General features: G+C 42.6%; 1 protein-coding gene across 2 annotated transcripts in view; it reads left to right on the top strand.

Moving 5' to 3' along the window:
* The window catches only part of PRKDC (protein kinase, DNA-activated, catalytic subunit), a 683602-nt gene that overhangs the window by 632246 nt on the left and 25002 nt on the right, over positions 1-26354 (top strand). For both annotated transcript variants that reach the window (XM_029591248.1, XM_029591249.1), the window contains 5 exons: positions 6489-6581; positions 6842-6928; positions 24361-24432; positions 24523-24724; positions 26044-26232. In XM_029591248.1, the coding sequence (XP_029447108.1) occupies positions 6489-6581; positions 6842-6928; positions 24361-24432; positions 24523-24724; positions 26044-26232 (643 nt within the window). The remainder of the gene's footprint in view (positions 1-6488; positions 6582-6841; positions 6929-24360; positions 24433-24522; positions 24725-26043; positions 26233-26354) is intronic.

Genomic DNA, 26354 nt, shown 5'->3' with positions numbered 1-26354 from the left:
TATCGGATGCCAACCTCCCAGGAACAAAGCCTGACTGATCTGCATGTATCAAAACTGGAGCTACCTTCCACAGTCTACTGTGATGCCCACTCTATTAGAGTCTGGATTTAAGCAGTCCTCCCTCAGTAAAACAATAGACATAGAAACAAGTGATTTCATTATTACCGGTCATAAGGATTTGTAAAATTTAGCTGAAAACTCATCTAATCTGGGTGCCTTACTCAATTTAAGGTCTTTTATGACCTGTTCACCTCTGTTTCAATGATTTCTCTGTTCATTAGACCCTGTCTTTCTATTGTTAGCACTGGAAGTGACACATTTTTAATATTTATTTATTTAATATACCGATAACCATTTGCACATCATATCGGTTTAAATGGAACAGTATCATTAAATAATATAGAGTAACCGATTATATGGTCGAATCACTCTCCGGTCTGGATTCGGGTGAATCTTAACAATCAGGATCAGGGCCAAAAGTTTTGGCGGTTAAATGAAGGACTTCTCAAAGACCCCGCATTTGTTCAGTCCTTGGGTACAAAATTGACAGAATACTTCCACAATCATTTCAATGATCTCACTTCTAGGCCAACTATATGGGAATGCTCAAAAGCAGTCACTCGGGGCATACTTATTTCGCATGCATCCTTTCGCAAACGTGAGAGGGAGAAACAACGGAAAGCACTTACAACGGACCTTACTCAGCTGACACAGCAGCACATGCACACACAGGGCCCTACGATACTCCAGAAAATGAATAGAATAAGGGATGCCCTTAAAACACTCAATGCTGAAGCACTCACTTTTCAAATGGACATTAGTAAACAGCAATATTATGAAGGGGGTAATAAGGTGGGATGCTTTTTAGCTAGACGTTTAAAAGAGGTTCTTGCCCAAAACAATATCACTAAAATAAAGGACAGCGGGGGACATCTTATTACGTCATCAGAGGGGGTTCGGAAATGCTTCACTGACTTTTATGGTCAGTTATATAGCAGAGGTACTGACATTGTTGGTCCTGACATAGATCACTACTTAAAGGATTTACCACTGCAAACTATTACTGTCGAACAGCAGATGTATTTAGACGGCCCTATTTTACTAGCTGAGGTGCAATGGGCGATCAAAGCTTTAAAACCAGGAAAATCCCCTGGCTTAGACGGCCTGACTGGAAGCTATTACAAAAAGCTTTCTCACAAAGTGGCAGAACCTCTAAGATGCTTAATTCCTTAAGGGGCACAGATTCCTTAGCAAATCATGCTAATGTAGCAGGAATTACAGTTCTTGCTAAACCAGGAAGGGATCCAATTCATTATGGGTCATATCATCCAATATCGCTCATCAACTTAGATCTTAAGATATTAGCCCGGATTCTAGCAGAACGGTTAAAGGGCATTATTCCTTCACTAGTGCACAATGATCAAGTAGGATTTATCCCTTCCCATATGGCCTGCGATAATATTAGAAAAGTGGTAGACCTGATAGATTGGGTCCATCACCATAAAATACCTGCTGCCCTCCTAGCTATTGACGCTGAAAAGGCCTTTGACCTTGTACACTAGCCTTTTCTGTTCAAAGTACTTGATAAAATGAAATTTGGTGAACTCTTCCAAACTTGGATTAAAAAGCTGTAAGAGCTGCCCCAGGCTAGAGTGAAAGCGAATGGGGGTTATGGCCCGTTACTTGATATACAAAGGGGAACATGGTAGGGATGCCCCCTCTCACGGTAGGGATGCCCCCTTTCTAGAACCTTTGGCACTGACAGTTCGAAGGACTGAGACCATTACTGGGGTCCAGCTTGATCATTTGCACTTTAAACTGTCATTATTCGCGGATGACATCCTTTTCACATTAACTGACCCTGAGGTCTCCCTACAGGGTGTTATGACTGCTTTGGAGCACTTCCATCGGGTGTCTGGCTTCACAGTGAACCTAGAAAAGTCGGAACTATTGAGCCTTAATTTTCCTAGTCAGGTGGTTCTGAACATCACAAAGACATTTCCGTTTCGATGGGCACGTACATCTATTAAATATTTGGGGGTGCGAATTGGTTTGCACAATTCTCAGTTATATTCATTTAACTATAACCCACTGGAAAAAAATAGATAAAGAACTGCTGAAATGGTATAGGGAATATTATTCACGGCTGGGGAGACTAGCAATTATTAAAATGGTCATTTTACCCCGCTTATATTTCTTCTCCACTGTTCCCATTTTCATTCCAACAGCCCTACAAAAGCAATGGCAAACCAAAATTTATGGTTTCATATGGCGAAGGAGGCCACCTAGGGGAGCTAGAACAACTTCATTTTTACCCAAGCAGGCAGGGGGCTTGGGAGCACCGAATATAATCTGGTACTATGCTGCAGCACAATTACGGTATTTGATGGACTTATACAATAGGGTTGATACTAAACAATGGGTTCATTTGGAGCAAGTACAAGTCGAGCCTATGCCTTTACAAGCCCTACCATGGCAATCCAAAGCTACCTGGAGGCCATTGACATATATGCCACCAGCCTTGAGCAATACTTTACGATTGTGGAAGATTTGGAAGACTAAACTAGTGGGGCCCTCTGACTATCACCAGATGTCCCGTCTATTTCATAACACTCTCTTTAGAGGGGGCATGGATAACCCTCAATTTACAGCTTGGGAAAGACCAGGGATTGCTTCCTTTGGACATATTCTTACGGGTACCACTATATGTGCCTGTGATGCATTGCCTATTCCGGGCCCTCCTGGTCTCGGATAGGTCCTTGAATTTGCCCAGGTACGACATTTCTTATTTACGCTGATACATGCTAATAAGGTCCACCCGACCAAAACACTTTTTGAGAACTATTGCGAGCACTCAAGCAGAATGAAGGGTATTCTTTCCCAAGTTTATAAATTACTAAATAATCATTCTCCATACTCTGCAGCTCACATAAAGGCTTGGCATAGAGACTTGGGGGAAGAAATCGGAACAGGAAGTATGGGATGTAGTATTCTTTCAATTATCCTAAGTGTCAATTGCGGCCAACATACAGGAACAATGTTATAAAGTTCTCTATAAGTGGCACCTGACTCCAGAAAAACTCCATAGAATGATCCCTGCAATTCCCAATGTGTGCTGGAGAGGGTCCGGACAACTAGCCACTTATATCCATATATGGTGGCAGTGCCCGAAGGTGATTTTGTTTTGGAAAGGGGTTTATGATTGGTTAGCAAGTGTGGTACCTGGACTCCTGGATTTGAATCCTAAGTGTGTCCTACTCAGTATACCTCTGGAAGGCCTTCCAAAACATGTCAATACATTTTGCACCCAAGTCTTTATAGCAGCTAGGGCTGAACTGGCTAAGGCTTGGAAGTCACCGGATACTCCATCTTTGGCAATGGTTCTTCATAGATTACACAGTCAATACCATGTGTCTCATCTCACTGCTGTGAAACACGATACCATGAAGGCATTTACGGCCATATGGCATCCTATGACCACCTGGTTATGTACTCGGGGAACGCCCTCCTTTGGGGCTGGTAATTAGGCCTTGGACTCGCTGTATCCATTCATTGACATACTGACACGCTATTTCATTATCAGCAGCAAGCAAAGAATACAGAGCTGGATAATGCAGTTCATAGTATTTTATTTTCTCAATATTTTATTACTTTTTATTCTATGGTACTTCTCTTAAATGTTTCTTATCTGGTGCGGATCTCTGGAAAGGAGAGGAGGGGGGGAATGGGGAGTTATGTTTCTGGTTATATCATTATATAGAAAAATATATACATATGTTTGGTTAGACACCACTGTTAGGCATTGCGATGTACACAAGAAATATTGTACTACCGGATGAGGGGCACACGTGTATTCGCTACATATTTCACATACATGTTATCCATGGAAGTTACTTTAACATATGTGTAACTTCAATTGTGTCCATTATTTATGCTTATCTGTGTTTCACGCTATGTTCAATAAAGTATATGTATTATAAATAAAAAAAAAAGAAAATTGTTGTGGGTAAGCTCTGCATATTAACAATCTCTCATACCTTTTATGTAGATGGGTTTCCTGGCAGAACAGGATATTAGCTTTCTGATAGGATGCTTCTCTAAACATTAATTTACTCCTATGGGACAAGTTCAATTCTTTAATATTTAAGGAAACAATATTCATTGTAGTCATACTAATCAAATAGGATTACAATCCAGATAACAAGCCCATTGACAGGGTCTCTACAATCCCCCAGTAAACAATGGATTCAACTCCTAAGGCTGTTGGTTATCCATCATGCTCCTTTGACCCCATAATACTCTCTATATAGAGAGTAAGCACTGTCCAATTCCCTCCCCTCCCTCAACACCCCCTCCCTCCCCACTTCTCCTTGCAACTTTCCACCTCTTCGTTCTGTGGAAATACTTCATTACTGGGAATGCTATTATCCCACGCAACACTCCCAACCCAAAATACACCGTACCCCCATATTCAACATCATATCTTCTGTGACCAATTACAGCATCCAAAAAAGCAAAACAACCATAAATAAGCACATAACACATTAACTGAAACCTCCCCACCTCAGCTTAAGAAATAGCCCTTTCAGCATGCTTTATAACTATGTATCCATATCATACTGTATTTCCTTAGTCCCTTCATCAGGTAAAAGTATTCTTTGAAGAGAAAGATCCACCCAATTGACTATATATCTCCTCCTTCCGCTTGTTACTTGCTGCCACTTGACTGGGCACTCTCTCATATGCATCAGTGAGGAATCTTTATTTGAATCTGCTTCTGAGGTAACATACCAGCTGCAGCCAGGATCTTGCCAGTCTCTGACTGAACTGACCCACGATTTACTCCCATTTACAGTGAAGCAAGGGGAAACAGCCAAAGATATTTCACATTGCCATTGTGTAACACTGCTATAATTTCTCTGAACACTTTACATTTCCAAATTGTAATGGGCGAGAGGTCTTGAAATACCTTGATCCTATGGCCTCTCCATTCAATTTGACCTATCTTTTTAGTGAGCTGAAGAATTTTTTCTTTCAGAGATAATGTATGGAAACACACAATAATGTCTCATGGAAGATATCCCCAGGGCTGGCCAAGTGACCTGTGCACTCTATCAGACTTGATATTGGGAAGCTCCAGTTTCCTCATTATGGCCATGGACCATGGTGCAAATGAAGATGATCATTTGAGTACAGTCCCCAAATTCGGGTCCCTCAGGTATTCCACAAAAACGGAGATTTCCACAAATCAAGACCTATTTCCAGGTCTTCTATCCGCTCATTCAACTGTTTATTGGATTTTGTCAGGGAAACAACTTCCGATTGCCTTCGCATAAAGGCAGCATCCTGATCATCCAGACACATTTTCACCACTGTTTCTTCTAAACTGATCATGTGAGCAATTTCTCATATATTTCAGAGCATCGCTCACAAGTTTTACATAGTTGCTCACATACATTTTTCTTTGTGAAACACTAATAGTGGTGCTCAAAAATTGTTGGTTTAAAAAAATTGTAGGTTTAAAAATATTGTTGTTCACATGAAAAAAAATTTGCACATACCTAGTCACTCCTTAGAGGGAATACTAGAACCCGCCTCTTTTATTCTATTCCCAAGATCATTAAAGTCATTCGATTAAAATGCAAGTTTCCAAAATTTTTATCTTACCTTAATTCTTGGAACCATTCTTAAAGTTGGCTCATGTTAAGACGCCGTGCCCACAAATACTGATTTTATCATTACTGTCCCTGTGGCCTGCTTCTACTCCAATCTCCGACTCGCTGCCATATTTACTGCATTCAGCCACTAGCAACACAACAGTATTTTCAAATGAAAACTGCTTTAAATCCACAAATTTTCTTACATATAGACATCGCGGTTAATAGGGGAGGAAGATGGCCCACTCTTCACAGCCTTACAAGGTGATGCATCCGACTGCTATTTGAGGATATTGCTGGATTATATTGGGGAGCTGAGTTTCTCAAGCGGCCATTCAGTAAGATGTCACATTGCCCCCAGCGAAGCAGAAATTTAACTGAAAATTGGTCCAGATAATTCCTAAAGATAGCTGGATAAACCTTTTGAATAGGGCCTTATCGTGCTTTTTAATGTAAAGTGTGGTGTTTCAACTGCAGATGAAGCACCAGGGATGGTTGTGATATTTTATAAAAGTTCAATACAAATATCTGAAAAATAATTTTAAGACTAGAAATGAGATCAACAGAGGAAAGAGTCAAGAAACAGGCAAATTGATGTTATGAAGAACTTGCTGCTGTTTTTAAAAGACAAATATACAAAAACCAGCATAAGAAAAAGTATATACCTACCAACAGAAGATACAGTAATTCCCAAGAGTTGGGATTTCCCTACCTAAAGCCTTCAAGGCATCAACACCAATGTCAACAGATTTTGCGCAAGCCAGGATTTGCTCCTGTGTTATTTCTTCCATGGAGTTCTGACTTTGGTTTATGTTTTGTTTTTTTTCCCAGGCTAGGACTGATTGAATGGCTGGAGAACACCAGTACCCTAAAGGAATTTCTTCTGGAGAGTATGTCAGAAGCAGAGAAAACTGACTATCTTGGGTATTGCCATTTCCTTGTGATGTTTTGTCATGTCTAGTCTCCCCTTGGTACAAAACTTAAAATTGTTGTCTTCATTTTTTCTGTTAAGTTTAATACAGATCTTCACAAGCTCATAGAAAATCTGCCTTTAATAGTAAGAATCACCACCAGGAATACATCACCTGAATTTATATATAGATCTGATTAATATGTTGTTTCTTATTTGAAATAACAAATAAATGAGTTGTTAAATATAATTTAAAAAAATTATCTGTCAACAGCCAAAACAGACCTGAAAACCACTACACTGAATGGTTACAGAAGATGACAAAGATTAGTGACATTTCATGCTATCATACAATATACAAGTAAGTGCCAAAATATTTTCAAACATGATATAATGATCTTATATAGGTCCAAATATAAGATTAAAAGTTTTTTGGACATTTTGCATGGAGTGGAGTAGCTGCCTATTAGTTAAAGCAATGGATTGAAAACCAGGAAAGGCAGGGCTCAAATCCTGCTTCTCCCCTGAGGCCCCTTATGACTATGGGAAAGTCACCTCACCTTGCACTGTGTCAGGTACAAGGGGTGGTCAAACTTTCACAGATTGAGAGTCACGAAACCAAAATTCACAGAAGCAGAAACCCGTCATGACTTTCACAAGGGGGAGGGGCAGGGGATGCCCACCTAAAGGAAAAGGCCAACTCTTTCTCTCTCCATCCCCCACCCCCCCCCAAATCTCAATCTCTCTCTCTCTCTCCCCCTCCCAGACACAAAAGCCACCTACATACTCTCTCTCCTTCTCTCTCCTAGATACAAAGCCATCCATGCAGTCATTTTCTATCTCCATCATTCACTCTGTCATCACAAACCTGCTTGCTTTCTCCCAGGCACAAAGCTACCCACACGTTCATTCACTTTTCCAAATGATCATCCTCACACACACACACACACACACACACACACACACAATCTCTTCCCCACACACACTCCGTCTCCCAAATATAAAGCCACCCACACTCATTCTTCGAGACACAAAGCCACCCACACACTCATTCGCTCTCTTCCAGGTGCAGTCATTTACATTCTCGCACACTCTCATTCACTCTCCCTCCAGGCATCAAGCCACCCATATACTCACTCACTCTCACAGGCACAATGACACTATCTCTCTTCCCACACATAGACTCACACCCACAGTCTCCTAGACCCAAACACACCTGCACCCAGTCTCTCTTTCCCAGACACACACCCATACCCACAGTCTCTCCCTCCCAGTTACACATCTACACCCACACATTTTTTACTACTACTACGATTACTATTACTACTACTACTATTTAATATGTCTATAACGCTTCTTGACATATGTAGTGCTGTAGAAAAAGCATATAAGAGAGAGTTCCTGCTAAGTAGAGCTTAAAATCTAATCAAGACAAACATTGGGCAAAGAGACTTGGGGAAGTTCATTTTATTTAAGACAGTGGTTAAAAATTGAGACCGTAAGTAGGACAATCAGGAGTTAAGATTTAAAAACAGCCTCAAAAATGTGGGTTTTTAGATTGGATTTAAATAAGGCAAGAGAGGGAGCATGACACACCAGTTCAGGAAGTCAATTCCAAGCAGATGTTGCAGCCAGGTGGAAAGCATAAAGTCAGAAATTGGCAGAAGAGGAGAAGAGCATAGATAGAAGTGACTTGCCAGATAAATGGCATGCACGAGCAGGGATGTAGAGAGAGAGAAGAGTGAGATAGTGAGAAGCTGCAGCGTGAAGGCTCTTGAAGGTGAGTAAAAGGAGCTTGAACTATATGTGGGAATGGCTAGGAAGCCAATCACAAGAGGGGTTATGTGGGTGTAGCAACTTAAGTGGAAGTTGTATAGCTGAATTTAGGATACATTATAGTGGAGAGAGAGATGGGTCACTGGGAGACCTGTGAAGAGCAGGTTGCAATAATCTAAGCAAGATGTAAACAGAGAATGGATAAGGGTTCTGGTAGTATGTTCAGAAAGGAAGGGACAGATGCTGGTGATATAGAGAATGAAATGACACATTTTACCAATGTTTTGGATGTGTAGAGAAAGAGAGTGAGGAGTTGGACTTGAAGATGACTCCAAGGTTACGGGCTGAAGGGACTGGGAAAATTATAGTGTTATACACAGAAATAGAGAAAGGAGGAAGAGGGGGAAGTGGGCTTGGGGGGAAAGATAAGGAGCGCTCTATCTTGACCATTTTGAGTTTAAGGTTGGAAAACAAAGGAGATTGTCTCTACATTGAAACAAGTACATTGTATTTCTCTGTTGGAATCTGGTGCTCATGATGTTTTGCTATCCCTGATTTTAGTAAATCGCCAATCAATCAGGCATCAAACTCCAGTTTTACTTTACTTATTACAGGATAACTCCCCAGATATTTTGTGTGTGACCAAATCTTGGCTTTCACTTTCAGATATGGTGCTTTTAAATTAACTGCAATTGCCAGAATACAATGTTTTTTTCTAAACAGGTGAATCAATTCTTGGCCTTTAGATAATTGTCAAGAGTACATTATATCTGTCGGTAATTCCCACAGAGAACATACTACCGTTGGGATTGTTTTTCTTGACTTCCTCTCTAAAATGAGGTATTTGTTTAGTGTATTGCCCTCCAGGCTACTTAGTGGGTAATGCTTTGGCCTTTATGGACTGTTTACTAGCAGTTAAAGCAGTTGTTAAGAATACTATTGTTTTATGTGATTTTAATTCCCATGCAGATTCCATCACATTAACGCCCAGTATTGATTACTTATTAACATCAGCAAGTGCCCTAGGATGGACCCAACTTATACATATGCCTAAACATAAAATAACATATATTATCAATAAAATATATTAAAACATTCATAGATATCACACAACCACCATATCTAATTCACACACAATCCTTAAAACATCATTATTCCCAACATGTTTCACTCGTCAGAGCATCTTCAGGGGAAAATTACAATTGTTAAATACCATACAAATTCAGAAGAAATGTGTGAAAGTTAAATACAATATCATAAATCATTCACTAATTACAAACAGGTGAACACAATTTCAAAACATTTCAAAAAACATACTCCTTTTCAAAAATGTTCAAAACACTCCAACATATTGCCAAGAGTGTCACCAACTCCAATTTTCACAGGAATCTATCTCCAAAGCAATGGAAGTGAAAATATCATAAATCAAATCTTCTTTGCTTTAACATACTTGGACTTGCACAAATTCTGAGGCAAATGGTACAGAACCATGCTCAATATTAATACAAATGAGTTCTTCTTCAGATCACTTTAAGGTTTAAATTGTTCCACCAATACTCTTGTATTTTCAAAGTTATCAAAGTTACCTCATTTTTAAAATTTTATCAACCTTCTCGAATGTTAAGATATAAGAACATAAGAACATGCCATACTAGGTCAGACCAAGGGTCCATCAAGCCCAGCATCCTGTTTCCAACAGTAGCCAATCCAGGCCATAAGAACCTGGCAAGTACCCAAAATAAGTCTATTCCATGTTACCATTGCTAGTAATAGCAGTGGCTATTTTCTAAGTCAACTTAATAGCAGGAAATGGACTTCTCCAATCCTTTTTTAAACACAGCTACACTAACTGCATTAACCGCATACTCTGGCAACAAATTCCAGAGTTTAATTGTGCGTTGAGTGAAAAAGAACTTTCTCCGATTAGTTTTAAATGTGCCACATGCTAACTTCATGGAGTGCCCCCTAGTCTTTCTATTATCCGAAAGATTAAATAACCGATTCACATTTACCTGTTCTAGACCTCTCATGATTTTAAACACCTTTATCATATCCCAACTCAGCTGTCTCTTCTCCAAACTGAAAAGTCCTAACCTCTTTAGCCTTTCCTCATAGGGGAGCTGTTCCATCCCCTTTATAATTTTGGTCGCCTTTCTCTGTACCTTCTCCATCGCAACTATATATTTTTTGAGATGCAGCGACCAGAAATGTACATATTATTCAAGGTGCGGTCTCACCATGGAGTGATACAGAGGCATTATGTTTTATTCACCATTCCCTGTCTAGTAATTCCCAACATTGTTTGCTTTTTTGACTACGGCAGCACACTGAACCGACGATGTCAATGTGTTATCTACTATGATGCCTAGATCTCTTTCTTGGGTGGTAGCTCCTAATATGGAACCTAACATTGTGCAACTATAGCATAGGTTATTTTTCCCTATATTTATCACCTTGCACTTGTCCACATTATATTTCATCTGCCATTTGGATGCCCAATTTTCCAGACTCTTAAGGTCGTCCTGCAATTTATCACATTCTGCTTGTGATTTAACTGTTCTGAATAATTTTGTATCATCTGCAAATTTGATTACCTCACTCATCATATTTCTTTCCAGATCATTTATAAATACCAGTATATTGAAAGTACTGGTCCCAATGCAGATCCCTGAGGCACTCTACTGCCCACTCCCTTCCACTGAGAAAATTGTCCATTTAATCCTACTCTCTGTTTCCTGTCTTTTAGCCAGTTTGTAATCCAAGAAAGGACATCGCCACCTATCCCATGACTTTTTACTTTTCCTAGAAGCCTCTCATGAGGAACTTTCTCAAACGCCTTCTGAAAATCCAAATATAATACATCTACTAGTTCACATTCATTTACATGTTTATTAACTCCTTCAAAAAAAGTGAAGCAGATTTGTGAGGCAAGTCTTGCCATGGGTAAAGCCATGCTGACTTTTTCATTAAACCATGTCTTTCTATATGTTCTGTGATTTTGATCTTTAGAACACTTTCCACTATTTTTCCTGGCACTGAAGTCAGGCTAACTGGTCTGTAGTTTCCCGGATCGCCCCTGGAGCCCTTTTTAAATATTGGGATTACATTAGCCACCCTCCAGTCTTCAGGTACAATGATGATTTTAATGATAGGCTACAAATTTTTACTAATAGGTCTGAAATTTAATTTTTTAGTTCCTTCAGAATACTGGGGTATATACTATCCGATCCAGGCGATTTACTACTCTTCAGTTTGTCAATCAGGCCTACCACATCTTCTAGGTTCACCATGATTTGGTTCAGTCCATCTGAATCATTACCCATGAAAACCTTCTCCGATACGGGTATCTTCCCAACATCCTCTTCAGTAAACACCGAAGCAAAGAAATCATTTTAATCTTTCCACGATGGCCTTATCTTCTCTAAGTGCCCCTTTAACCTCTCGATCATCTAATGGTCCAACTGACTCCCTCACAGGCTTTCTGCTTCGAATATATTTTTTAAAGTTTTTACTGTGAGTTTTTGCCTCTACAGCCAACTTCTTTTCACATTCTCTCTTAGCCTGTCTTATCAATGTCTTACATTTAACTTGCCAACGCTTATGCATTTTCCTATTTTCTTCTGTTGGGTCCTTCTTCCAATTTTTGAATGAAGATCTTTTGGCTAAAATAGCTTCTTTCACCTCTCCTTTTAACCATGCTGGTAATCGTTTTGCCTTCCTTCCACCTTTCTTAATGTGTGGAATACATCTGGACTGTGCTTCTAGGATGGTATTTTTTAACAATGACCATGCCTCTTGCGCACTTTTTACCTTTGTAACTTCTCCTTTCAGTTTTTTCTAACTATTTTTCTCATTTTATCAAGGTTTCCCTTTTGAAAGTTTAGCACGAGAGCCTTGGATTTGCTTACTATCCCCCTTCCAGTCATTAATTCAAATTTGATCATAATATGATCACTATTGCCAAGCAGCCCTACCACCCGTTACCTCTCTCACCAAATCCTGTGGTCCACTGAAAATTAGATCTAAAATTGCTCCCTCGTCGGTTCCTGAACCAGTTGCTACATAAAACTGCCATTTATTCTATCCAGGAATTTTATCTCTCTAGCATGCCCCGATGATACAGTTACCTAGTCAATATCGGGGTAATTGAAATCTCAGTATAAATGTATTAACTTGTCCAGTATACAATGACTAGATATTTGCCTATGACAATCACGTTGCATCAAATGATTTGCAATTTTAATAGCGTAGACCAGTGGTTCTCAACCTGTGTGTCACCAAGAATACGCAGGTTTGTTGCCACACTTCCCGTTCCCCCGCTGTCCCAGCTGCTTCCCCCCCCCCCCCCCCAGCAAAATAGGTCCTCCGCCCGGGCTTAAAATGCTGAGAGCCCGGGCGGAACACGGTAGGACAGCTGGAGTCAGCGGCACCGGTATACTCTCTTCTTCCCACCCCCCGCGGCCCAGAAGAGGAAGTCCTGAGCAGCGGGTGCATGTGCGGCAAGAAGAGACCATGCTAGTTAAGGCAGTGTCGGCCTGAAGAAGAGAAGAGAGGCGCAGCCTGAGGAATGAGCTGCGTGGCTCAGAGAAAAACAAAGAACATTGTCAACCCCCACGGCCAATGGGACTTCTTTCTCCACGAGGGCTGAAAATTTATTTATTTATTTATTTATTTATTTATTGTTTTTGTTATACCGAGTTTCATGATAGGCATCACATCAACCCGGTTTACAAATAACAAGGAGTGTAAAGCATAACGTAACGTAAAAAACAATATTTTTAATAAGAACCTTGAACTTTAAATACAGTGAATCAGAAAAAGGGAGAGGGAAAGTTACAAAAAACAAGGAAAATAAACTTGGGATGGAAGGGGAGAAATTGAACAGCACAATATTTACATTTCAGCCTATTGATACATTAGAATAGCAAGTGAAAAAATAAGACTATGAAACGGTACATAGGTAATCAAATGAATAAATATGACAGTTGTGAATGGTAATAGTATGATAAATATTCAGCAGGAATTAGTGAGAGAGGGTTTGAGGTTGGTTGATTCGTGTTTACATTCCATTATTGCATACGAGTTAGTGCTAGTGAGAGGAGGTTTTATTCAAGGCTTGGAAATGCTTTTTTGAAAAGCCAAGTTTTTAGTCTTTTCCTAAATGTTAAAGAGCCTGGCTCTTGTCTCAAATCAGGTGGGATCGAGTTCCAGAGAGCTGGACCTGCTGATGAGAAGGCTCTGAGACTCAAGGATTTATGTTGGTAGGTTTTGGCCTTTGGAATTTGGAGTGACTCTTTGTAGTGTTCCCTGATAGGCCTGGCGGAGGTGAATTTTTTAAGTGGTATTTGTAGGTCAAGTTGCGTGTGTTGGTTGATAGTTTTGTATATGATGTTAATGGTTTTGTACATGATTCTATAGTGGATAGGAAGCCAATGGAGGTTTTTGAGAATAGGTGAAATGTGGTCAATTTTCCTGGAATTTGTAAGGACTCTGGCTGCAGAGTTCTGAACCATTTGTAAAGGTTTGGTGTAAGAAGCTGGGAGGCCTAATAGTAATGAGTTGCAATAATCTAGTTTGGAAAAGATTATTGCTTGCAAGATTGTTCTGAAGTCCTGAGTGTGAAACAGCGGTTTTATTCTTTTCAGGATATGTAATTTGTAGAAGCAATCTTTAGTGGTTTGGTTAATGAATGTTTTGAGGTTGAGACGATTGTCTAGGATGGCTCCTAAGTCTCTTAGGAGAATGAAGTAGGTTGCTGCTGCTTTTAGGGTTAGAAGTGGAAGAGGCTGCTCGCCGCTAGTTTGGGGGAGGGAGAGTGAGTGAATGAGCAAGAATGTGTGTTTAAGATCGTGTGTGTGTGTGTGCGTGTGAGAGAGAGCATGTATGAATGATTGAGAGCCTCCATATGTGAAAGAGTATGTGTGTGATTGAGAGCTGGTTTAGGTGAGGGAGCATGTGAGTATGTGATTGAGAGCATGTGTGAAAGTGAGAGAAAGAGCATGTGTGTCTGTGTGATTGGGAGCTGGTTTAGGTAAGGGAGCATAAGAACATAAGAAATTGCCATGCTGGGTGGGACCAAGGGTCCATCACGCCCAGTATCCTGTTTCCAATAGAGGCCAAACCAGGCCACAAGAACCTGGCAATTACCCAAACACCAAGAAGATTCCATGCTACTGATGCAATTAATAGCAGTATAGCCAGTATTAATAGTAGTATGGACTTCTCCTCCAAGAACTTATCTAAACCTTTTTTGAACCCAGCTATACTAACGGCACTAACCACATCCTCTGGCAACAAATTCCAGAGCTTTATTGTATGTTGAGTGAAAAAGAATTTTCTCCGATTAGTCTTAAATGTGCTACTTGCTAACTTCATGGAATGCCCCTTAGTCCTTCTATTATTCGAAAGTGTAAATAACCAATTCATAATTACTCGTTCAAGACCTCTCATGATCTTAAAGACCTCTATCATATCCCCCCTCAGCCATCTCTTCTCCAAGCTGAGCAGCCCTAACCTCTTCAGCATTTCCTCATAGGGGAGCTGTTCTATCCCCTTTAGCATGTGAGTATATGATTGAGAGCCTGTGTGTAAATGAGAGAAAGAGAGAGAGCACATGTGTCTTTGTGACTGAGAGCTGGTTTAGGTGAGGGAGCATGTGAGTATGTGATTGAGAGCCTGTGTGTAAATGAGAGAGCGAGCATGTCTGTAAGCATGTGAATTAGAGTCTGTGTGTGAGAGAAAAAGACAGCATGTATGTGTGTGATTGAAAGCCTGTGTGTGTAAGCCTGAAAAGATAGACAGCATGTGTGTAAATGTGTAATTAAGAGCCTATATAAGTGAGAGAGAAAAAGCATGTGTATATGTGAGCGATTGAGAGCCAGTGTGAGAGAGAGAGAGAGGAGAAAGTTGCAAGCAAACTATTCCTCCTCCTCCTAATTCAGAACAATCTCAGGGCACCTGGATATCAAACGTTCCCAGGTATGCAGAGCAAAAGATTTTGTATCCTTATTATTTTTCATTACTAGGTCTTTGTGTCTGCTATTTTTAAATATTTTATTGGTATCTAGAAATTTTTTATGTGAGTTTTTAATTATTGGATATTTCATTCATCCGCTGTTTTGAAATAATCTGTTCTTTTTGTTAGTATGGTTTTACTGCTACTGATTTTATATTTTTTTATTTGTTTTATAAGGATGGGTGATGTTTCTTTTTTTCCTTTGTTACACTGCATACAGAGACTCTGGCTTGTTGCGGTTTCCAATTCAGATTTTGTCTCCATACTTCTAGTTATGCGTTTTGGTCTCTTTATTCTTTGTTAGGTGAGGGTCAGCACATGTGATTGAGGTGAGGTTTTCTGCTGGCTGTGAAGGGCTCTATAGCAGCCTGACTTGGTCCATTTTCCTAATAGATGTATTGGTGTCTTAAGGCCTGGTATAATATTTTCAATGTTGCCTTTTCTTAGGTAAGGTGGTTACTGTTAAGTGCTGGAAATTGTGCTTTCACCACTACGGGTCTTTTTTAATCATCGGTCCATTAAACACTTCTCATTTGTTTTTTTGTTATGCGATTTTTCTTTAAGTTTTTTGAAACTATATTATAAAAGTTATGGAGATTAATACTTCCCTTAACTTGCACGAACTGTGCTTTAGAGTCCAGAGTGAAGTCCAACGTGTCCACTTTTTGCGAGCCGCTGCCTCAGGGACTTTTCAATGTAACTCACAACTCACTGTTGCAGGATAATTCTGGTTGCTCGTTGACAGATAATCTCCCAGTGTTCTTCAACTTTTCATTTTAAAGGAGGTCCATCTTATCTTTTTCAACCCTGCCGCCATTTTACTCTTTCAGCGTTTCGGCCGAACAAGACCCGTAGCGACGAAAGTGCAAGTGGTATACTTGCTAACCGCGGGTGATATGAAGGTCCTAAATTTTCATAAAAAATTGTGTTTGAATGCAACAAAAGTACTAAGACATTAGTCTATGCCATTAAAATTGCAAATCGTTTGATGCAACGTGATTGTCATAGGTAACTGAAATCTACCATTATTACCGCACTACCAATTTGGTTAGCTTCTCTTATTTCTCTTAGCATTTCACTGTCCATCTCTCCATCTTGACCAGGTGGATGGTAGTATACTCCTATACTATAGTCTTCCCCAACACACAGGGATTTCTACCCATAAAGATTCTATTGTGCATTTAGTCTCATGCAGGATATTTATCCTGTTGGACTCTATGCCATCCAGGACATAAAGCGCTACACCGCCTCCCGGGTGCTCCTCTCTGTCATTGCGATATAATTTGATCCCCGGTATAGCACTGTCCTTTTAGTTATCCTCCTTCCACCATGTCTCTGAGATGCCAATTAAGTCTGTCATAATCCCTGCTATACATTCTAATTCTCCCATCTTAGACTTCTGGCATTAGATACAAACATTTCAGATTTGTTTTTTGTTTGTATTTTCATTCTGCTTAAAAAATTGATAGGGATAAGTTAGAAATTTTTAGCTCAGGTGAGTTTTTATTTACAGGCACTTGGACTACTTTTCTTATTATTGGAATCTGACTGTTGGGAAGCCCTAATTCTAATGCATCATTAGTATCCTTTGAAGATACCTCCCTCCGAACCATGCACTGCTGTGTGACTGTCAGCTTTCCCGTTGTTCTAGTTTAAAAGCTGTTCTATCTTGTTTTTAAAGGTTAGTGCCAGCAGTCTGGTTCTACCCTGGTTAAGGTGGAGCCCATCCCATCGGAAGAGACTCCCCCTTCCCCAAAAGATTCCCCAGTTCCTTACAAAACTGAATCCCTCTTCTTTGCACCATCGTCTCATCAACTCATTGAGACTCCGGACCTCTGCCTGCCTCTGGGGACCTGCGCCTGAAACAGGGAGCATTTCAGAGAATGCTACCCCAGAGGTTCTGGATTTAAGTTTTCTACCTAAGAGCCTAAATTTGGCTTCCAGAACCTCCCTCCCACATTTTCCTATGTCGTTGTTGCCCACATGTACCACAACAGCCGCATCCTCCCCAGCACAGTCTAAAATCCTATCTAGGTGACGCTTGAGGTCTTCTTTTCTCACTCTTTATCCTGTGATCGACTGTTTGCCCTAGCTTTTGTAATGCATTGCCAGAAAGTCTGAAGACTGAAACATCTGCTGTCTGATTTAGAAAACACCAGAAAGTGGTGTTTGCACAGGCTTTCGATGGATTTGAGCAACAGCTACAAGCATTGTGTGTAGTAGTCACATTGATCCGTAATCTGTTGAACACCAGAGTTTTGATAATTGATGAATAATGCTGGATCTTATTGTGACAGTTGCTTTGTCTGTTTGTCTATTCTGTCGTATTGGCATTTATAGTCTTTTGATTTTATTATGAAGGCTAATTTCTTAGCCATCTAGAATTGGGCAATAGAGCAGGCTATATATATTTTATATATATATATATATATATATATATAAAAAGATATGCTATTAGCCTCTAGTTTGAATGCGAGATAACAGGATCCATAGTATAACTGGATGAAGAAACTGCCTCAGTCCCACTATAACCTACAGTTATAGTGCACTAAAGGTTCACTGCTTCTATTGGCATGTCAGGTTTTTTAGTTTTATGTTTTAATATTAATGTTTTCTGGAATCAGTTGCTTTTCTGTTGAGAGCATTTTAACATATTGTATATTAAAGTTTTCCGCTGTTACTTATTTGCACTGATGATGTGCGTTCCCTCTACGTACCTGGATCAGTCCAGACAGCTGGGTTTTGCCTCCCTTCCAGCAGATGGAGTCAGAGAAGTTTTTGACTGACACTGCCAATTAAGTTGAAGTGCCACCTGCAGTCTGCTACTATTTCTCTATCTCCAGCAGACGTTGGAGGTGCAAATCTCAGAAGTCTGAGTTAAAAAAAAAAAAAAAAAAAGGAAGAAAATAAAAAGAACATTTGGCCTCTGAAGTCTTCAGCTTCCCAGAGGGTTGCTAGATCCCAGGGGACCATACCCTCTGGTAGTTGAGGCATTCAGGCAGAGGGTCAGAGATCTTTCCGCTCGCCCCATTCCAGTATTTTTTTTTTATTTTATTTAAATACTTTTGATATACCGATACTCAAGACTAGTGTCTTATCGTACCGGTTTACATTGAAACGAGGGGTAACCAATAAACTATGAAGATAGAATTACAATGAACAGGGAGATTACAGAGTGGGAGAGTAGAGAGCAAAAGCATACGATTAACAAAATAAGATATAAATAACTAAGTTTTAACATAACGAAGTATGTTAAAACGAAGTAGCCGCCAGGGTTGACACCGGGAAGCCCGGTTCACTCACCCTGCCAGGGGACGGTAGGAAACTGCATCTAGGCACTCTTTAACAGGTGTTTTAAAAAAAACGTTTTTCGTTTTCACCGTTTCTGCAGGTAGGACAGCGCATCCCAGCTCTGGTGTCTCGGCTCCCCTGCTCCTTCAGGTGCTGCCTTCTTCGGGGTTCAGACCATGCCGTATGGTGCAGCCTGTGCTGCCTATGGGGCCACACGCATGTGACTTTCGTGTGACAGCCTTTGCGCGGAGTGCCTCCCCAGTGGGAGGGTCGCTCTGGAGCGGCTGTTGTGGGGATGCCTTTTTCACGCCAGGAGCCTAGTAGGCTCGCTTCGGTGCGAAAGCCCTCGGGGGACCCATATCCACTTAGCGCGGGAATGGAGGCCATTTTGGCTGGGTTCGCGCGGCCCATGGAAGGGGAGGGGGATCCCCCCCTCGTTGTCGCCGCAGCCTCAGGGCGCTGGAGCAGACCGATTGGATGCGGCCGGAGATTTTTCCACGGAGCTCTGATGACTCCTCGGTTTCTGCTGATTTTATACGCTTTCTCAGCAGGGTTTTCAAAGCGAGTCGATTTTCCAGGCGCTGCAGCCATAAAGGGGCTCTCAGGGCCAAAGGACCAAGTGTCCCCGGTGGCTCCCACTAAGCTTGGGGCCCCGGAGGGATCAGGGGCCTGCAAAGGGGATTGGCCAGTTCGTTCTGAACCCCCCTTCCCCCGCCTGCGGATTCTTCCCCCAGTTCCCCCGGGGGGGGGGGTGTCTCCAGATGCAGGGCATCAGGACCCAGACCAGTCCCTTCCTGATGCGTCAGGCCTTGCAGGGGATGACTCCAGGGTGGTTCGTTTATTTCGCACTGAAGAACTAGCCCCCCTAATTCCTGCCGTGCTTGAGAAGTTAGGTATTGAGGCCCCGCAATAGAGCTCGGGGCTAGGGGCCATAGATCCGGTGATGTTAGGGCATAGGGGCCCCACTGTGGCTTTTCCCTTTCACATATCTGTCAGTGCCCTGCTCTTCAGGGAGTGGGACACTCCAGATGCCGGGTTGAAGGTGAGCAGAGCCATGGAGAAGTTATACCCGCTTCCGGATGAGGCGGTGGATCTTTTCAGGATTCCAACGGTGGATGCGGCTGTGTCCGCCGTCACTAAGAAGACGACTATTCCGGTCACTGGTTCTGCAGCGCTCAAGGACCTTCAGGATAGGAAGCTAAGAGGTTCACCTCAAAAAGATTTTCGAGGTCTCTGCTCTTGGGGCTCGGGCTGCTATCTGTAGCAGTTTTATGTTGCGGGCAGGCCTTCATTGGGTGCAGCAGCTCCAAATGAATAAGGTCCTCTCAGAAGCGGAATCCCTCTAGGCGGAGCAGCTGGAGGCCATGGTGGCCTATACTGCAGATGCATTGTACAATCTTCTGCGGACCTCCGGTAGAACCATGATGTCCACTGTTTCTGCTCGCAGACTCCTTTGGCTGAGGAATTGGGCGGCGGACATCTCCTCCAAATCACAGCTCTGCTCTCTGCCTTTTAAGGACAAGCTACTGTTTGGTAAGGAGTTGGAGGAGATGATTAAATCCTTGGGGAGAACAAAGTTCATAGGTTGCCTGAAGATAAGCCCAGGTCAAGGCCTTCCTTTACCTCTCGTCCTCTGTTTCAGGGAAATCATAGGTTTTGGGCCTCTAGATCGTCAGGTTCTTCGTCCAGACAGCCATCGAGCAGGCAGCACTCTTGGGGTCAGCCCTTTCGAGGTCGCCGGCCCAGCAGAGAAGGTACTGCCCAGGGCTTGGGTGGTACAAAGTCTTCCCAATGAGGCGAGGCTGGTCCCCTCCTCAGTGTCACTAATAAGAGGTCGGCTGGCTCTCTTTTATGAGGAGTGGACCCAAGGTTACATCTGACCAGTGGGTCTTGGATATAAGTCAAGGTTATACTTTAGAATTTGCTCAGCCTCTAAGGGATCGTTTTCTTGTCTCCACATGCTCTTATAGCAAAAAGTGTTGGCCATACGGGCCACCATCAGTCGCCTCCAAGAAATGGGGGCCATAGTGCCAGTACCCCCAGCAGAGCAATGGACAGGCAGGTACTCCAGCTACTTTGTGGTACCAAAGAAGGAAGGTACTTTCCGGCCCATCCTTGATTTGAAGAATGTGAACAGGGCTCTTCGGGTGCTGTGCTTTCGCATGGAGACCTTGCAGTTGGTAATCACAGCGGTTCACAGAGGAGAGTTTCTCGCATCCTTGGACTTGATGGAGGCTTACCTGCACATTGGAATTCAGCCTGACCATCAAAGATTCCTTCGTTTCATGATTCTGGGGGAACACTTCCAGTTTTGCACCCTGCCTTTCAGCCTAGCAACAGAGCCCAGGACCTTTACCAAGGTGATGGTGGTGGTGGCAGCTGCCCTTCAGAAGCATGGAGTTCTGGTTCATCCGTATTTGGAAGACTGGTTGATTTGGGGGAAATCAGAGTCCCTTTGGCAAGAGGCGGTGGATCGAGTCCTGTGCCTCTTGCAGTCTCTGGGGTGGATAGTCAATTCGGCCAAGAGTCAGTTCCCTCCCAGACCTTGGAGTTCCTGGGGGCCCTTTTTGACACAAGGTCGGGCAAGGTGTTTCTCACCGAGGAGCAGATCCACAAGTTGCAGGCTCAAGTTTGCTCGCTGTTGACTATGCACATTCCCAGAGTCTGGGATTATCTGCAGGCTCTTGGATCGATGGCGACAACCCTGGACTTAGTCCTGGGTCTTTGCTCATATGAGGCCTCTTCAGTCAGCTTTACTATCCCGTTGGGACCCAGTCTCCGAGCAGTTTCAGCTACCGCTTCCACTTATTGATTCTGCGCGGTCCAGTCTCACCTGGTGGCTCACCCCAGACAGGCTTTGCAGAGGGGTAGACTTGGAGGTTCCCTCTTGGGTGATAGTGACCATGGATGCCAATCTTTCCAGTTGGGGTGCAGACTGCCAAGGCAGATCAGTCCAGGGCCAATGGTCAAAGATGGAGTCCTCATGGCCAATCGGTTGGAGACCAGAGCTGTGCATCTTGCTCTTCAAGCTCTTCTTCCTCTGCTGCAAGACCATTCGGTAAGGGCCCTGTCAAACAGTGCGACAACAGTGGCTTATATAAATCGCCAGGGAGGCACCAAGAGCAGAGCAGTAGCCCTGGAAGCCCGGGAATTGGGCGGAACTGCATCAGGAAAGGATAGCAGTCTCTCATATTGCGGGTGTGGACAATGTTCAGGCGGACTTCCTGAGTCGGCACCACCTGGATCCCGGAGAATGGATGCTGTTGGAGGAGGCTTTTCGCCTTATATGCAGCAGGTTGGGCTGCACCTACATGGATCTGATGGCGACATTTCGCAACGCCAAGGCACCAAGATTCTTCAGTCGGCGTCAGGAGATGGGCGCAGAAGGGGTGGACACTCTGGTCCTCCCTTGGCCGTTGGATGTTCTGCTGTTCGTGTTTCCGCCGTGGCCGCTAATCGGCAAGGTGTTGTGCAGAGTAGAGATTCACCAAGGGGACATCATCCTTGTAGTGCCGGAATGGCTGAGGCAGCCGTGATTTGCAGACCTGGTAAACCTAGCGGTGGACGGTCCATTAAGGTATCTGCTCCGGCTGGATCTCCTCCGACAAGGTCCTATGTGTTTGGAAGGAGCAAATCGCTTTTGTCTAGCGGGCATGGCTTTTGAGAGGGAACACTTAAGGAGTAAAGGTTATTCGGATGCAGTGGTTGCTACCCTTTTGCAGTCTAGAAAGACCTCTACCTCCCTGGCATATGTCAGGGTGTGGGGTGTTGTTCAGTCTTGGTGCGTGGAACACGAGGTGGCCCCCACTCGTGCCTCTGTGGGCGATGTCTTGGCTTTTTTGCAGGCTGGTCTGGCCAAAGACTTATCCTTTAATTCCCTGAGCATTCAGGTGGCGGCCCTGGCTTGTTTTTGGGGTAAGGTACGCAGAGTTCGCTTGGCAGTGCACCCAGTCATCGTGTGCTGCCTGCGGGGAGTTAAATATCACGTCCACCCGTCTGGAATCCCTGTCGTTCCTGGAGTCTCAATCTGGGTTTGTGTACATCACCATTTGAGCTTTTGAAATGTGCAACACTGAAAGATCTTACTTTGAAAGTGATTTTCCTGGTGGCTATATCATCAGCTCGTCAGGTGTCAGAACTTCAGGCTTTATCCTGCAGAGAACCCTTCTTGAGGATTTCTGATTCCGGTGTGCTTTTGAGGACTGTTCCCTCCTTTTTACCTAATGTTCTGTCATCTTTTCATTTGAATCAGTCTGTGAAGCTCCCTTCCTTCCCCTGTGTCAGGCCCTACCACCCCTCAGTCCAGAGATTTACTTCGGTTGGACGTGTGACGGGTTCTGTTATGTTACTTCGAGGTTAGTAACAGTTTTCGCAAGTCGGATCATCTGTTTGAACTCTGGGGTGGCCCCCGGCGGGGGCAGAAGGCTTCTACGGCCACTATTGCTTGGTGGCTGAAGGAGGCTATCAGCTCGATGTACATTGCCAAAGGGTGACCGGTGCCTAATGGACTTCACACTCATTCTACCCGGTCGCAAGCAGCCTCTTGGGTTGAGTGTCAAGTTTCGCCACAGGAAATTTGTAGGGCGGCCACTTGGAAATCTTTGCACACTTTTGCCAGACATTACCATCTGTATGTCCAGGTCTCAGGTTTTGATAACTGTGTGCTTCGAGTGGAACTCTCTGGGTCCCACCCAGTGTGAGAAAGCTTTGGTACATCCCAGCTGTCTGGACTGATCCGGGTATGTACAGGGAAAGGAAAATTGGTTCTTACCTGTTAATTTTCATTTCTGTAGTACCATAGATCGTCCAGACTCTCGCCCAATATGCAGTTGAGAGTCCAGCTCGATCAGTGTTAGGTTTCAGTTTCTGGTCCCACGCAGGTTTGTGGTGCGGGCAAGAGTTCTTCAATATACAAGGTTTCTTCTTCCCTCTGCTTGTTTGGGGAGCAATTGTACATAATTAGTGTGGCTGTTTTTTGCTATTAATCTGGCTTGGGTACAGTTCAGTATTGGCAGACTGCAGGTGGCACCTCAACTTAACTGGCAGTGTCAGTCAAAAACTTCTCTGTCTCCATCTGCTGGAGGGGAGGCAAAACCCAGCTGTCTGAACTGATCCGTGGTACTACAGGAACGAAAATTAGCAGGTAAGAACCAGTTTTCCTTTATGGTCACATATTCCTATGTAATATTACTATAAATTATTCTTTGGTTTACTTTCACCTTTCCCCCCACTATTTACAGCCATTTCTCAGGTTAAATTGGCCCTGTCTGAAAGCTGCCTTCTGCAGAGCAGCTGAGCAGTTCATGGGAGTTAGCAGTGTGCGTTCTCTATGCCGAGTTATGAAGGGGGCGTTACTGAGGGTGTGCATAGGTCAGGGGAGTAAAACACGCACACAGAATGGTAATTTCAGATCCACGCTTGTACTTTGTCCATCTTTCCTCTGCCTGTAGAAAGCAGAGGTGCACAGTCCATGGGGATTTTTGTGCATGTACCCACATAATTTAAACTGCTTTAGTCTTTTGTATGCCCTGATGGCTGAGCTGGTGCACTTGCCCCAGATAAAACTTTTGCTTTCTCAACCTGTGGTTATGTGCCAGTGAAACTACATTGAAATGCATGCATCTTTGGAAAAGATGTATGTTGTTTGGGATGGAAAAAGTCCCAAATGCTATCATTGCTTAACTTAACAAACCTATTATTCTAACTTGCAGAAAAGCTAGCTATATGGAAACAGTCAAGTCTTTCAAAACCAGAGAAAGTCTGGTGCCAGGAGATCTTTTAAGGTGAGCAGTGCTTTCTTTTGGTTGTGAAATCTGCTTCCTGTGCCATTGGCAGAGAGTACAGACTTGGCATTTTGCTTTGCATTGCTTCAGGAGAGTCTTCGTCAAGATGAGCACTACTCCTGAGGCCTTTCTGGCACTACGATCCCATTTTGCCAGCTCCCAGGCATTAATTTGCATCAGTCACTGGATTCTTGGTATTGGAGATCGGCACCTGTCCAACTTCTTGATTAACAAGGAAACGGGTGGCATGGTGGGAATAGACTTCGGGCATGCATTTGGATCAGCTACACAGGTATTCCTGCATAACTGCTTTACACTGAGGTCCATAAATTGCTTATCCTTTAGGGATATTCCTGGAATGCGGAAAGTGGGGCTAGGCTGAAACAGTTTCACTTGCATACTGCTGCTACTCATCAAATTGTAGCTAGGAAGATTTTAAATCAAACTTTTATTGCTCATGATATACCAAATCAGTTTTATTTTTTAAGAGTGGGAAATCTGAAACCAACTCTGTTTACAAACAGTGCTAGGCTAGATAATTTGAATTCCATATAAAACAAACAAAATTAAGATCTGTCTTTTTTTCATTCCAATTTTTAGTTTGTTGTCGAAGCAGTATTGGTGTTTAAAGATTCTAAAAGCTTCTCTATGGCCACTCCCCCCTTTATGGATCACAATAAATCAGGTCATTGCGCTGGTTCTGACCTTGGCAGATTCCCATGCTGACTTGGCATATACTGCAAGAGTATAGCAAGAACTGGATTTTGTATATGAGTTTTCGATTTACTTGATTGGCATTCCAAATTTCAGATTGAGGTGAGTTACAAATTCAGGAAAAATGGACTCAGACTGTAAAAAGAGAGCAGTTCTATAATTAAAGGTGCAAACTTTTAATTTAAAAAAGCACACAAGATATAAAAAGGAGCCCTGGAAACCAGACCTAAAGAGAAATCAATAAACCAGGAAACAGAAATGTTGATATTTTGAAGAGTCAGTCTAATCCTGCTGCTTCAGAGTAGCCTCTTAACTCGTCTACAGCTCTGCCTGTGCACAGTGGAAATTTGTTTTCCAGTCTGCTTTCCACTGGTGCTCAAGTATGGCATGGAGATGATGCATTTGGGATCTGGAGGGGAGGGAATGGCACTGCAAAAATCAGAAAAGACTTTCCTTTTCAGCCCAACAAGGGGACTTTTATCACCCAGCCAAGTTACCTGGAGAAGATAGGAGAATACAAATAGTTTAAGACTTAAAATTTTTAAAAAAAAGTACCCCTCAAGGAAGCAAGTGGTTAGTGGCTGGGTAAATATCGTCTGACGAGGTAGAGGAACTGGCAGAATCCTAGAAAATTAATAGGGTAGAGCATAGAATTCTGGGTTTCCAAACATGAAAAAAGTCATTATGAATAAGAAAATCCCATTGAATGCCATAGTCACAGAAAATGTTAAATTTCTGTAGCAATGGGAGACACTTGCTTTACACTTTTCCATGTATATGCACCAATGTGTAGTGCAAGGTCATGGCCCAGATCTTTGTAATTGATCAGTTTCAAGGTTTTCTTCTGTTGTCCATGTTGATAACTTGTCCTTTTTTTTTTTTTTTCCCCTCCTGAAGTTCCTGCCTGTGCCTGAGCTGATGCCTTTCCGTCTAACACGTCAGATTGTGCAGCTGATGTTGCCAATGAAGGAGTCTGGTCTCATTGACAGTGTGATGGCACATGCACTAAGAGCCTTTCGCACAGATCCAGACCTGCTCATCAACACCATGGATATTTTTGTAAAAGAGCCATGTCTGGATTGGAAGGTAATGCACCATTTCCTTTTATGTTCTTTTCAAATATTATTTATCATTTGTTTTGACTTTTGGCATCTGGATCCCAAGATTGAATTGAAGAGTGGTGCCTGACCAGGAAAGTGTTGCTTGCT

This window comes from Rhinatrema bivittatum, chromosome 2 (genome assembly GCF_901001135.1).
Source record: "Rhinatrema bivittatum chromosome 2, aRhiBiv1.1, whole genome shotgun sequence".
Taxonomy (NCBI): Eukaryota; Metazoa; Chordata; class Amphibia; order Gymnophiona; family Rhinatrematidae; genus Rhinatrema; species Rhinatrema bivittatum.
Note: the sequence above shows the minus strand (reverse complement) of the source record. Positions and strands in the feature narration are given on the sequence as shown.